The sequence below is a fragment of the Phalaenopsis equestris genome, unplaced genomic scaffold (assembly GCF_001263595.1).
Source record: "Phalaenopsis equestris unplaced genomic scaffold, ASM126359v1 Scaffold210567, whole genome shotgun sequence".
NCBI classification, from domain to species: domain Eukaryota; kingdom Viridiplantae; phylum Streptophyta; class Magnoliopsida; order Asparagales; family Orchidaceae; genus Phalaenopsis; species Phalaenopsis equestris.
This window is the reverse complement of record NW_018229645.1, coordinates 204,399-219,359: the sequence shown is the minus strand read 5'-3', so window position 1 is coordinate 219,359 and position 14,961 is coordinate 204,399. Positions and strand designations below refer to the sequence as shown.

At 33.4% G+C, this 14,961-nt stretch overlaps 1 protein-coding gene across 1 annotated transcript; it reads left to right on the top strand.

Moving 5' to 3' along the window:
- Window positions 1–643: 643 nt before the first annotated feature.
- On the top strand, window positions 644–5,760 carry LOC110036764 (ABC transporter G family member 6-like). The gene is given in 3 exon segments (XM_020741291.1): window positions 644–1,927; window positions 4,803–4,988; window positions 4,991–5,760. Coding segments are annotated over 3 exon segments (2,172 nt in total). The 5' UTR covers window positions 644–711.
- Window positions 5,761–14,961: the final 9,201 nt, after the last annotated feature.

Here is a 14,961-nt window from a genome sequence, read left to right as displayed (position 1 = left end):
TAAAAAGTAAAATCGTGTAACATTTATACATGAATGAGCTTCTATTTATAGAAATGAAAGTTGTGAGATTATATTATGTACCCAATAGTTGAGTCATTAAACGATATCCTGTGGTGAAAAGATAAACTGAGAGATCCCGATCAATCATTTTAGGTTCAAACGGTTTTTATCGTTCACGCGACCTACTTGAGGAATGTCAGCAAATTCGTCTGCGCGATATTTGTATTAGCAACATTTTGGGAGGATGGTAGAGCTATGTTCGTGTCGAAACTATTTTTCTCTCTGCCAATAGGAATCGGCCAGATAATTATGGGAATTGTCCCTGGTTGGTCCAAGACCTCCATGTCATATTTTCTATCAATCATTGAATCTTTTTGAAATTCATGCTGAGATATGTTTGATGTACACTATGATTAGTTTCCACCAAATAATTTGAATCCATCTGGTGGCAATATATGGAGAAATATGTAATATGTGTAAAGCAATTTTTTTATCTTTATATTGCAAGTTTGGAGGTATGGGTCCCCTACCACCCAACCTTGTAAAATTTACCCACTGAAAGAAAACTATTTCTTACCAAAACATATAAGAAATAAACGTCCTACCCCTCCCCGGTATATATTTCTCCCCTTCGCGAGTAAAAACCACCACACTCACCGCTCCCATCCCTCCGCGGCAAACTTGACGGTGCTGTGAAAACAAAGGGCAGATATGCCTCTCCTCCCCGTAAACTTTCGCTTCCCCATCCTCAGATCTCCTCCGGCACCACCATCCATCACCGTTGACATCGCCGAGCAAGATTTCGACCACGACGGCCTCCTCCGTTCAGGAAGCAACATTACAGAACCCATCCTCGGCGAGCCTGAGTTCAATACAGAACTCAACCGCCCTCCTCCCTTTGTTCTCGCCTTCTACGACCTCACCTACACCATCAAGTCGCCAAACTCAAAGAATCTTCCCTACTTCCTCCGCAGCATCCATCTCGCATCTGACAGAGACACCAACCCTCCACGCCGCACCATACTCGACTCCATCTCCGGTGAGGCTCGCGAGGGAGAGATCCTGGCCATAATTGGCAGTAGCGGTTCCGGAAAATCCACCCTCATCGACGCCCTCGCTGATCGCATCGCCAAGCCTAGCCTCGGCAACGGTGGCATCTTCCTCAACGGCGAGCCCTTGGAATCCAAAGTCCAAAAAAACATCTCCGCTTACGTGATGCAAGACGACCTCCTCTTTCCAATGCTCACCGTTGAGGAGACCTTCACCTTCGCCGCCGAATTCCGACTACCGCGGTGGCTCTCCGCCTCAAAGAAGCGTGCACGAGTACAGGCACTAATCAACCAACTCGACCTTGGCGCCGCTGCATCGACCATAATCGGTGACGAAGGCCACCGTGGAATTTCCGGTGGAGAGCGTCGCCGCGTGTCCATTGGCAGAGACATTATTCACGATCCCATACTGTTATTCTTAGACGAACCAACATCTGGGCTGGACTCCACGAGCTCATTCATGGTAATGAATGTTCTTCAGAGGATTGCCAGCTCTGGAAGTGTTGTCGTGACCTCGATCCATCAGCCTAGCGCTCGAATTCTGGGGCTTCTTGATAGGCTATTGATATTATCCCAGGGGAGGACGGTATTCTTTGGGAATCCGAACAGTTTGCTTGATTTTTTCACCGATTTCGGGAGACCGATGGAGCCTGGGGAGAATAAGGCGGAGTTCGTCCTCGATGTTGTTCGAGATCTCGAGGATGGAACAGACGGCGCCGACAAGCTCGTCCAGTTCTTTCGTTTGCGGTCACAGGGCTCCATTTCTGGACTGTTAGAATCTCGCTGGACTCGACTTCCTTCGTCAACTTTCACTCTGCAGGCGGCCATTACTGCCAGTATCTCCCGCGGGAAACTCTTCACCGCCGCCAACTTAGAGGGTACGCTTCTTTTTTCCACCCTTTTTATGACGTCAAATCTAAGAATTATTTTCTTATATTAAACAGTTGTTTTATTAAAATAATAATAATAATTTTTTTTATAAATACCATTGGTGAATATAAAATTTAATTTGTTAAATATTAAATTTTTGTCATTTTATATTTAAAATGTAACTTATTTTATTGCGTCTTTGACAACCATTGATATATATTTTAATCACACGTTTTAAGAAATGTGATTATTTATTACATGATAAAAAATTTAATAATATTTGTTATGAAAATGACTAATCAGATGCTTTAAATGATAGATATTTTTATTCATAAGATTATTAATTGAAATTTGATTTTTCATGTATCCTTTAGTAGTGGTATCCTATACTATATTTTATTTAAACAGTGGTCCTTAAAATTTTTTGAGCAAATATTCTATTAGAGATAACTTTTTTTTATATTTCATCTATGCGTTGGGAGGATGACGTGGATTACACCGCGTCATTGTCATTGTGTACAGTAACATTGTGTATTTAACGCCATTTTCCAAATGCACAAACACCACTTGAAATATTTTCTCCATGAAGAGGCCCGAGTAGTAGAGCTATCATGAGGTTGAGCTTGAGCTTTGGTCCCAAACATTTAAAATTCAAATCAATTTTAATAACCTTACCACTTTGATAAATAATTTGGAGAGCATTTATTTATTAGGTATTGTTACATATATGGCACACAAAAACATTGTTATTTGCAAATCAAACATCTGTGATATTTTTGAACAATTGAACAGATGTATTTATGCTTGTGATGATCAAATAATTGAGAATTTGATTAAAAAATGAAAAAATCTGGGTTGAAATTTATAATGAAATTTGCTATTTGAGTGAAAATTTGAAAATTGAATCAAAGAGAGTCCTAGATTTATAATGTTGTAGGTGCTATGCATGTAAACAACCCAACGTTTAATTTAAAGATTTTGTTTCAAAAAAGTTGAAAGATATTCTTTCAGATTAAAATATGGAAACGACACTGCTTCAAATAAGTGCAACCTAGGCATAAACAATTTAACTTTTATTAAAAATCATATTTTTAATAGAGATAACTAAAGATTAAGAAAATGACTGAGAATTACTTTTACATGCATGTATTTAGGGCTGTGAATTTAGCTCGAAGATTGCTAATCGATCAAAAATTATATCAAATTTTTGCTCGGTTTGAGGTTTGATTGAAAAAATGAGTCGACCTATGAGCCAAAATTTTATATCGAATTTTTTTGAGCCGATTTTGAGATAACCCCGAGTCAACTCAAAATTGAATTTTTAATAGCCCTAGTGATGTTACAGTTGTAAATTTAGCTAATTCATCTTGAACATTATTAATCGCTCGAAAATTGACTCAAATCATTGCTCGGTTTGAGATCGGATTGAAATAAACGAGCCGAGCTATGATTCAAAATTTCATATCAATTTTTTTTCAAGTCAATTTTTAGCCGGCACAGCTCGGCTGGAAATTGGATCATTTACAACCCTACATGTATTTAATTAAAATGTGTTTAGATTAATATTTTAAATAACACCATTTAGAGAATTATGATCATTACTACTGATGGTTGCCGCATATCACATGAGTGTCACCATTTTTCATATAAACTATTTAAAAAATTAAGATCATTACTCATGATTGTTGCAGCATACCATATGTATGTACGTATACGTATTTATAACCATGTATGTATGTATGTTTATATGTAAGCATGAATGTATGAATCTATATAAGTATGTATGATATGTATATGTAAGTATGTATTTATGTATGTATATGAAATTTCTTTAGGTGGCCAACAACCTCTTTACATGCTGAATTTGCCATAAATCAAACGTATTGCCTGAAAGTATAGGTTTACTTTGTCAAATTTATTTTTAAGTATTATTTATAACATGATTAATGACAATGCAAACGTGCAGATCGAAGAGCTTTATGATTTCCTAACTTGATTTTAATATCATCAGGAGCTGCACGCGCTATATTTCCTGTGTTTGTATTGCACACTGCTTTCTTCTTCTCTCTCTCTCTTAATTAATATGCTATTTAATAAATATATATCAACTCTATTTTTCTTGTATTAATTATTAACATGTTTAGTGCTTGCTTGGCAAGAACTGCTATGGGTTAATTTACAGGCAAATCATACAAAATAATAAGACAAAACGTAAGTTTCTGTTTTTTTTTATGAAGAAAATGTAGATATTGTTGATGTAACGAAAAGTCTTATTCGCATTATTTGTGTCAATAAATGACTAATCAAGACAGACTTTAACTCACCTAATAAAGAGTCGTATTTTTTAAAACAAACCAAGATTTGAAATATAAATGTCATTTAAATTTTCCGAAATTTGTGTAGGTAGTATCCAAATCTTATGTATTTAGGTATCTCAGATAAATATTTTGATTTTTGGAGACCTAACATGCCACCTATAAATAAAAATATGAATTTTACTGTTGAAAATTGTGATAAATGAAAAATGGGTGTTGTGTTTGTATGAAAGTTTGAGTAGGTGAATGCATAAAAAGTCGATGTTATGTATCTAAATTTCTCTTAAACTTATTCAAAACCGCAATGTTGAACCTTTAATTAACATAAGAAAAGCACAAAAAAAATTCCTTTATATATATTTTAAAAAAAATTATTTAAGCACAACACACTTAACTAGATAAATAAATTATCTCAAAATCCTTTGAATCACTTGCTGTATTGATCTTCAGTTTGACTTTTCTAGTGAATTTGACAGTCGTATCAGTGGTATCACAATTTTAGCTGCAGGTATCAGCATTATATAATATAAATACTGACGCACATTTATGCCATTCAAACAAACAACAGCTTCATCATCCTCAACCGCAAAGTTGCCGCAGTTCGTCAACCCCTTCTACGTTGAACTCTCCATCCTGACTCGACGTTCCTTCATCAACACCTGGCGCATGCCTGGGATCTTCTTCATGCGCCTCGGCTTGGTTCTTGTGACCGGCGGCATCTTTGCCACCTTCTTCTTCCGGCTTGACTCGTCTCCAAGTTCGGTTTTCTCGCTCTTGCCATGTCCACCATATACTATAGCTGCAGCGATTCTCTCTCCGTCTTCCTTCAAGAGCTCTACATATTCCTCCGTGAGACTGCCTATAATTCCTATCGCCGCTCCTCCTACGTCCTCTCCAACTCTCTCGTCGCCCTCCCCTCTTTCGTCCTTCTGTCCCTCACCTTCGCTTCTTCCACCTTCTTTGGAGTTGGACTTGCCCACGGCTCCTCGGGCTTTCTCTTCTACTTTTTAATCATCCTAGCCTCTTTCTGGGCGGGAAGCGGCTTCGTCTCCTTTCTCTCCGCTATCGTTTCCCAGGTCATGCTTGGATACTTCGCTGTTGTCGCCATGCTTGGTTACTTTGTCCTCTTCAGCGGCTTCTTCATCAACCGAAACAGAATACCGGACTACTGGATCTGGTTTCACTACCTTTCTCTGGTGAAGTATTCATATGAAGGGGTTCTACATAGTGAGTTTGGGGATAATGGGAAGTGCTTCGTGACAGGATTGCAGATATTCGATGCCACTGTGCTGGGAAATATGCCGGTGAAGATGAAAGAGACGGTGTTAATGGCGACTGGCAGGGCGCTGGGGGTGAGCATCTCGCCAGAGACGTGCCTTATGACTGGGGTGGATATACTGAATCAGAACGCAGTTACTCAGCTCGGCAAGTGGTCGTGCCTCGCCGTCACTATTGCCTGGGGGTTTTTGTTTAGGGTTTTGTTCTACCTGGTGCTTTTGCTCCGAGGCAGGAATAGGAGGAGGTGAAAGCTGTATGACACAATATTTTTCTTAGATGCTTATTGTGTATATTTTTTGAAGTTAAAAGATGTAAAATAAATAATTAAAATATGTATTATTTGATTAAATTTATGGAGTACATATAAATTTAGTTTTTTGCCCCGTATTTGTGTAACTAGTCCATGGTAAAAGAAAAATGATTGATGCCCCTACAAAGTCAATATATTTTTAATACAATTTCGAATTAATATGTCATGTAAAATTTAGATCTTGTAGTTATACATTCGGTATGATGCGTCATCAATAAATTTTATTTGTCATGAATATTGAAGCATTTCGTGCAAGAAACATTCCAAAACTAAATTCATGATCGTTTGAGCCTCGATTTCGACATGTTTAAGGTTAACTGAGCATCTTAAGAAGACAATCCTAATGACATCAAGAGTGATCCAACTCTAATCAGATATGCCTAGATCAAATACTTGAAGTGTTATTAAAGGCTTTACTCCATCAATTAGATGACCAAATGATCTCAATATTTGGTATGCTTATACTCACATTGAGCATCTCGACGAGAAGAATTCGACAAGTCCAACATCATTCAATTTTGATGTCATTATGACACTTAAATATAAAAAGAACTTTCTATGGTCAAGAAAATCAGTCTACACCATATGATGGGGTGTTTGGGGAAATTGGCCAATTTTATCAAAATAACATTCTTAGAAACTATAAATAAACTCGCATTCTTTACCTCAAATGGGAGGAGAAGAGAAGAGTGAGTTGACTAGTAAAGCTTAACTCTTGAAATCCCGGACGTTATCATTGGTAACCTGAGATTGCAGCCTATCCCAAGAGTTCGTAGATTTGGCAGACTCACATATTGTTGAGGGTGGGCAAGTACCTATCGTGGAATTTAGAATTTTATTAATAAAAGGGAGGCAATTCTGCCATTTTTCATTTTAAATATATAATATTGCTCAATTCCCCCTTGCAAGGTTTGCAAACAAATGGGTGCATGCCTATTAAGGCGTGATTGTTGTTTAGCTTCATTAAAATACTAAAACAAGCAGATGAGTATTATTAGTTATATGAATATTAATTTCATAAAGCATAAAAAAATTAAGTTCAATAAATAAATATTTATTTTGAAGTTATTTTTATTCTTTTAATGTAAAGACCCATGAGTTGCAGGCTCATAAATTGCTTCAGACAACTATTTGTCTTTGTTACACCATTGTAGTTAAATTAACAACAAAATACAAAAAAAAATTATAGATGTGGCTAAAAACTTCGTCTTATTTGTATGCATTAAATCTGAATTTGTTCTGTGAATCACATCCATGGAATATAGAGTAGAATAACAGAGAGAGAGAGAGAGAGAGAGAGAGAGAGAGAGGGGTAGCATAATAAAGAATTGTGGAATGAGGGAATTTCTTTTGATTTTATTAGCTTTTACTATAGAAAGGACCCCCCATTTTAGATGACTAATTACATAGTTATCCTTGCTTTAATGGGGGCATTATAGAGTATTTTTTGTATTTAAAGAATTGAGGATATGGCTCAACTGGCTAATCACTTGGTTGACAAAGATTTGCAACCTGGGTTCCATAAGGGTTATTTTGTCAACGATGATGATTTGGGGCTGCCATTGGCAATGATGGATTTTTAATTGTTGAAACTTGGCTCAATCAGAGTGAATTGGTCGACCATTGTGGTCTGCTTGTTGATCTGTATCGACTCTTAGACGAGGAGCTCTTGTCCCTAAAAAAAGACTAGGTTATCAACAAAGGTTGAATCACCGTAATTCTACAAGTAGCTCGCCTTTTAAAAGAAAGTTTTATTAAGGTGTTTGTAGCATGTATCAAGGTGAGAACCGATGGCCTCTTAAGGAAGAACCTCATAAAATTTTATGAGGTACATCAACTGATACACCAAAATAATATACTATTTTATGTACTTATTTTATGCTTATTTTTGGTAATATTGCACTTTAAAGAATGATATTTTTATATTTTTTTGCAGGTATATCATTTTTAGGCATTTGGAGCAAAAATGATAAAAATGACGAAATTTAGAACCAAAACAGTGAATTTTGGGATTCTGGCACATGATGTGCCAGATCGATGCATGATGCACCGTTTGACAGAGAACTAGCGCATGATGCGCCAGATCGTCGCATGATGCGCCCGAGCTGACTTTTTTGTAAATTAAGACAGTTCGAGATGAATTTTGTTCAAATTTTAAAAGGGACACTTGCTCTACACACTTATTAGAGTAATTTAATGCATTCAAACACTTTAAAAGGTTCTTTAATGAAGGGATATGTCTCTTAGATCAAATGACACATCTTTTGAATTCAAAAGAGTTGACTTTTAGAGGAAAATTTTGAATTCTTTTCAAAGGAGGTAGCCCAAAATAAAGAGAAGACTTCATAGAGTTGGCGAGAGAGAGAGAGAGATAGATGAAAAGGAGAGAGAAAAAGTTGGCGTGAGAGGCAAGAGGAGAAAAGAGGAGATGTTGTTCTACGGTTGTAAGAGGAGAGGGAATGTGAGAGATTTCTTTTTCATTACACTTCTAAGAGAGAATTGAGTGGGATTGTAAAGAGAGAAAGACTTGGAGAGAACTTCTAGGTATTTTCTTTGGAAGGATTGTGAGATAAGTTGTATCTTTTATTTCTTTTATTTTATAAACTTATTTTTATATATGAAATCCGTGTTTTTTCACATTCTTCTCATGAATTTTGAGTAGTCTTCTTTATCCTTCTCCCTACTTTGAGATATAGTTTTGTGAAGAATATATTTTATTTTCTATGATTTTAAATGTTAAAAATTTATGATGATTTGAACTTTGATCTTCATTTACTTTTTTATCTAGCAAATTGAAATGGTAAAACTTGTTGAGAGACATATGTTCTGAAGGAGATATGATTTCTACAACATAGGGAGAATCACATTTGATTTCATAGGAGAGTATGTCATCAATGGATTGGGTGCAAATAAATAGGGAGATATACTTTGTTAGAAGCAGAATTGGAGATTTTAAGGTGACAGATTAAAATCCCCAATTTGTTCCATTTGATTGGAAACTAATGCGAGATTGCTAGCCCTTAGGTGAGAGAGCAGTAGGAGCTCTCCAAGGACAACCAGTATCCTCCTAGCCTAACCACGAAATTAGGGACCAAACTCTGGATTTGTCAATGTTCTTTATAACATTCAGAAGAGGATAAAGAATAAGATTGCTTCTATTTGACAAAAAACAGTTTTTATATATTTTTTTCAAATGATTTCAGTTTTTTCACAATCCATATACTCATTGTAAAGGGGAATGATGTTTTCTTAAATTTTAACTTTATGTCTAAACAAAAACTTTGTTTAGTTTTCATAATTTTACTTTTGAAAGTTATTTCTTAGTTAGTTAACTTTAATTTTCAATTGTACTTTACATAGCATTTACCTTAGTAGGTAATATTCAAACTTTACACTTTACTTTAATTTCTGAATTTTTAAATTATAAAATAATTTCAAAAACTTATTCAAGGATTTTCCAACTTCCCTGTGAGATCGATATCTAGGACTCCATTAGAGTTTTTTATTACTTGAGTGATACATATAATTGCGTTGATTTTAACGGGGATTTGTCAGTTTAAAACAAGTTTTAAAAGATAAACTATTTTTATAAAAGGTAACTTTTTTGGGATTATATTACATATTTATTATATATCTGTCATGTGTAATATATCTGTCATGTGTTATTTATTATATATCTGTCATGTGTAATTTTGTAATATTGAAAATATTTGTAAAATTTACACATTAAATCTACCCTCACAGCAGGTACTTGGTGATGTTGAAGCGAGAATTAGGCAGATGTCTTCTCAAACAAAAGCAGGGATGTAATTTGGATGATCTATTTGTTAGTGTGTCGATAGACACGCCTAAGAATTACCTATTTATATATATATATATATATATATATAGGGCTTATTTTTAACATTTCACTTCAAAGGAAGATATTTTGCATATTTTTGGTTTTAGGTACAAGAAATGGATTTTGGAGGAAATAAAAAAAGATGAAATTTGGAGCCAAAATGAGCAAGGAAGAAAATTCAGGCCTGACACACTTTGATGTCTTTCTTGGCTTAGTCTTTTTTACATTTATCACATATTTTTGAATGAAATTGCACTTTAAATAAAAGTTTTTTTCATGATTATTTTGTAGGTATAACAAATTTTGAATGAAATGAAACTGAAACGGGTGAAACAGACCTGAAACAGAGCGAAACGGGGCAAAATGGTGATGTTGCCTGCAAGGTGGCACCTGGGCCCCTGAAACTGACGCCTAGGTGCCATAAACGGTTAAGGTCAAATTTTTTATGATTTTGGGCAATTTTGGGATTTTTTGGAAGATTTTGAACAACTTGCACTCCCCATGGAGTGGTTTAATGAATCTAGATACTTGGAAAAGCTTTTGAATGAAGTGGTGCGTCGCTTGAATTAAAGAGGTGTGTCTCTTAGAGTGAAGAGATGATCCTCTTAGGAAAATGAGATGTTTTGCGTCTCTTTAAAAAGAGGGGCTTGGTGCCTCTCATGAAGAGTCTAGGAGGGGTGCTTAGGAGAGATTTATAAAGGATTTTGGTGTTCTTCTTCAAGGTGGCGTGTGTGCGTGTATGTGTGTGTGAGAAGAGAAGTCTCTTGTGGAGCATTGGTGCCTTTTAGAATGTTGGAAGAAGTGCAAGGTTTGTTATTTGCTTTGCAAAGAGGGCATGAATCTTCTATAAAAATAGGTCTAGTTCTCTTTTGTATTTGTTTTGAATTACTACAATAAAGTTGTGTGTTTTTCAATGTCATTTGCAATGAAGAATCCATGTTTTTTGTTCATGCTTAGCGAGTAGTTTTTTCTTACTATTTCTCCTTGTGATGAGAATTAATAATGTGTAGGATTAAAATGGTTTGAAGATTTATTTTATTTTAACATTTGTGATGGTATTCACTTGAACTTCATTTACATTGCAATTTAAGCATGTTGTAGTGTTAAAATTTATTGTAATTGTACTAAGATCTGAGAGGGCAGTGAAATTCTCAATAAAGTTGAATCACATTTAATTTTATGGATGAGAATTTAGTACATTAGGGACAGTGCAAATAAATAGGGAAATAAGCTTTGATGGGTGCAGAATTGATGATTTTAGGGTGACCGACTAAAATCACCAAATTGGTCTAAGTGTTTGTAAACTAAAGCGAGATGTTAGCCCTCAGGTAAGGGGAACGTGAAAACTCTAAGGTGAGAGCTTAGTATCTTCCCAGCCTAACCGCGAATTTACGACTAAACTCATAATTGCTTATATTTATCACAACACTATATTTTTAACATTAAGTATTTGATTCCTACACTAAGTATTTGGTCATAGCAAGGGGCAAGTGATTTTAAATATTTAATATCTTTCCAAAATTTAATAAGTCTCCTTATAGTTGATTTTTATTTAATTTTGTCAATTATAGTTTTAACTTTAAATTAGCAAATTTAGGAAAACCAAAGTTTTCAAAAATTCTAAACAAAGACCTGATATTAGTAGACTAGAATTAGCCTAAGGGATTTCTTAACTTGCTTCTCTGTGAGATTGATTCTGGGGTCTTTAAAAGAACCTTATATTCCTTGAAAAGATATGTATACTTGCGTAGTACCCCTATTGTGTAAATAATTTTTTTAATTTCATAACATTTTAATTTAGATAAATTGGGTCAAATTTTTTGTCATCTTTTGAAAGCTAAATTACTTTGTAATTGCAAGTCAGGTCAAGTTTTTGCCACCGTTGTCGAGGAAGCTTCAGTAAGAACTTTGGGAGAATTTTAGTTAAACCTATAAGACTTAGATTTTTAAATTATTGTTTTATTATCTAGTATGTTTAATTATTGTGTGTTTATTTTATCAAAATAAAGCAAAATCTAAAATACCAAAAATATTTATGATATTTGTCCTATTAATTAAGTCTTTAAATTTGTATGCATAGTTCAGGAGCTACAGAGCTTGAATTTTACGACCCAAATTTGGAGAGAACTTTTAGGATTATGAATAAAAAAAGACTCCATGAATTTAATGTAAAAAATTGCAGATCAACAATATAATGAATATTAGGAATTGGATTATAGTGTTAGTAGCTTCAAAAGAGTAAACCCCAAGAGAGTAGTGAATTTTCAAGTAGATATACTTACTATTTTACTTCTTTGGCTGTAGATATTTCGCAAAAGTTAGATCAATATGTTGAATCTTATCCTCAAGGGCCCCAAAATATTGAGGAAAGTTTATCTGGACAATGGATCGAAACCTACTCTTTTGGAACTAGCCATGAGATATACAATCCTTATTCTGATTATTACAACTCAGATTGGGAAAATCATTCAAACTTTAACTGGAATAATAATTTTTGAGGAGAAAACTAATTGTGTTAAGATAATCAATGTAATCAGACTTATAATTGGATTAATCAGAATAATTTTAATATTGGACTTTCTTTTCTTGATGGATTTAACTTCAACCCACAAAATGAGGAAAATGAGTTATTAGAAGTGGTTATTATTCAAATGCAGAGTCAGTGGGAAAGTCTAGGGGCCGCAAATAGGAATATGGAAAATTAACTAGAACAGATTATTAAAGCAATTAAAAGTTATCCTCCATAGATTTTACTTAGTGAATCTCAGATAGACCTTGAGAAGAAGAACAATGAGCAAGATAATGATATCAAACTAAGAATTAGAGGATATATTTCAAAAGAACATTGAGTTGAGAAATTAGGAAAAATTGATTGAGAGACTAATGGAAGAAATACATAAGGAAATAAAGAAATCCACTTCGTTAATTAAGGTAGATATAGAAAGACCACCTCCATCATTTCCTCACAGAATATTAATACAAAAGTTGGACAAAAAAAATTCAAGATTTATAGAAGAATTCAAAAAATTAACTTAAAATATTTCATTTGCTGAGGCATTAGAACAAATGGCTGGTTATGTGAAGTTTAAGAAGGAGATTCTTGACGAAAAAATAAGTTTAAGGATAATGCAATATCTAGCTTTATGAATGCAATAATTGAGCCAATAATATATCCTATAGTAGTATCTTAGGGGGAAGAATTTGAAGATAACTTGAGACAGAAGAGTAACCTAGTAGAATTTAATCCACAATCTGAATCATTTAGAGAGAATCTGAACCAAAATTTAAGAGATCTTGAATTATCATATAAATATCCATTTCTTATAAATTTTAAGGATGATATTAATATGCAAATTAAGAAAATCTTTGGAAGAATATTGGATCTAAAAAGAAACATGAAGAATTTTAATCTTAATATAGCTGAAAAGGAAGAGCTAAAATTAAAATTGAAATTTAAGGATTTAGTAGGAATCCCAGGATCTGAGAAAGATTGGGTGATTGATCAAAGATTACTTAAATGGAATCTTGATCATGGTGGAATCCTTCATTAGCCTGGCCACGTTAAACCATGCGCTTCGTGGAAGGCACCCAATAGTTATCTTTGTTGGAGTGCTTATTAATGAAAGTCTGTTTTTATTTATGTGGCAAACTTTGTTATGTAGGTGTCTTTAAGTTTGTTAATTGTGTCGATTGATATATGTGTCTTGTGTAGTGAACTATGCTTGAATATTTGTTTTTATGCAACGAATGCTTTTGTTGTTTTTGTTAGATGGACTTATCTTTATATTCAAGCCTTATTTATTATATAGCTAACATAAAATTTATAAATATCTACTTTTATACTAAGAACCAGAAAAAAAGTTGATGCTTTCTTTTTAGTTGAATTTAATTTTTAGCATGTATTTATCAATTTCAAAATTTTCTTTATGTCATATTTAATTGTACTTATTGGAAAATATTTAAAAATTCAAGTTTGGGTGGAAGAAAAATTTGTAAAACTTAAACTTTATTCGTCCTGAGTACCATGTATTTAATTTGATATCACTTTTACAATAACTTATGGTATGTGGCCTTACCTTTAGGTTACTATAATTTTGATTTTTAGGAATGTTAGAAAAACAACTTTGTTGAAATCCTATGTGAAGAAATTGTTCAAGAGTTAAGATATTTCGTAGGAAATATTAGGAAAATGATTTTGTTATTTATTGTAGAAATGAGTTGAATATTTGAAAAGCTAAGATTCTTAGATTTATACTTTATGAGAATTGAGCCTTTATTGAAACCTTTTTCAATCTAATACTTAAAATTTTAAAAAGTGAGGGAAAGTTTTGATTTTTGTACTTTAGAAAGAGGATAGTAAAATTCAAAATTATTAAAGGCCTATTCAGATATAAGAATCCTCCCATAAAAAAAAGAAAAGAGAGTAAGGATTAAAAAGATCTTGAAAGAAAATAAAAATAAAAGAAAAATAAAAGTAAAAAAGACAATATGTGAGGATAAGGTTAAGGAAAAACATAATTAAAAATTGGTTTCAATTGAATCTTTTTAAATGCAAAAACTTAGAAACAAACCTAAGCTTATTCATATTTCAAAAAAAGAAGTATTGGTCAAATTGGTGTAGATAAGTTGCTTAAATTCTTTCTTTAAACTTTCAATGAATTTCTAGTTTGACAAGTTTCAATAACTTTCGAAGTAAATAGAAAGTCAGGATTCATAAGTTGAATATGAGATATTCTTACACCATAGTTTTAGGCTAATTTACTAGAATTTCTCCTAAGTTATACTGTAATATATGTAAGATAAAATTATAGGAAACTCTACTAAAACCCAAAACCTCAAATCAACAAATTTATTTCTTAAAGTTATTGGGTTACTTGAGGATAACTAACATTTAATTTTGGAGGAATTTGACACGCCTAAAAACCTATTTATATATATTTATATTTTAGGCTTAATTTTAATGATATTGAAATTAAAATGAACGTTTTTTCATGTTTTTTGGTTTCGGGTATAAGATATGGACTTTTGGAGAAAATGAAGCAAAAATGGTGTAATTTGGAACCAAAACTAGTAAGGAGAAAATTCTAACCAAACACATTACGATATGTCTTTCTATGATTAATCTCCTATAAATTTATCGCATATTTTTGAATGAAATTACACTTTAAAGAAAGGTTATTTTCATACTTATTTTGTAGGTATAAAAATTTGGAGCGAAATAAAATAGAAACAGGATGAAATGGAGTTGAAACATGGAAAAACGGGTCAAAACAGTGGAGCTTCCTGTAGGGTGGCACC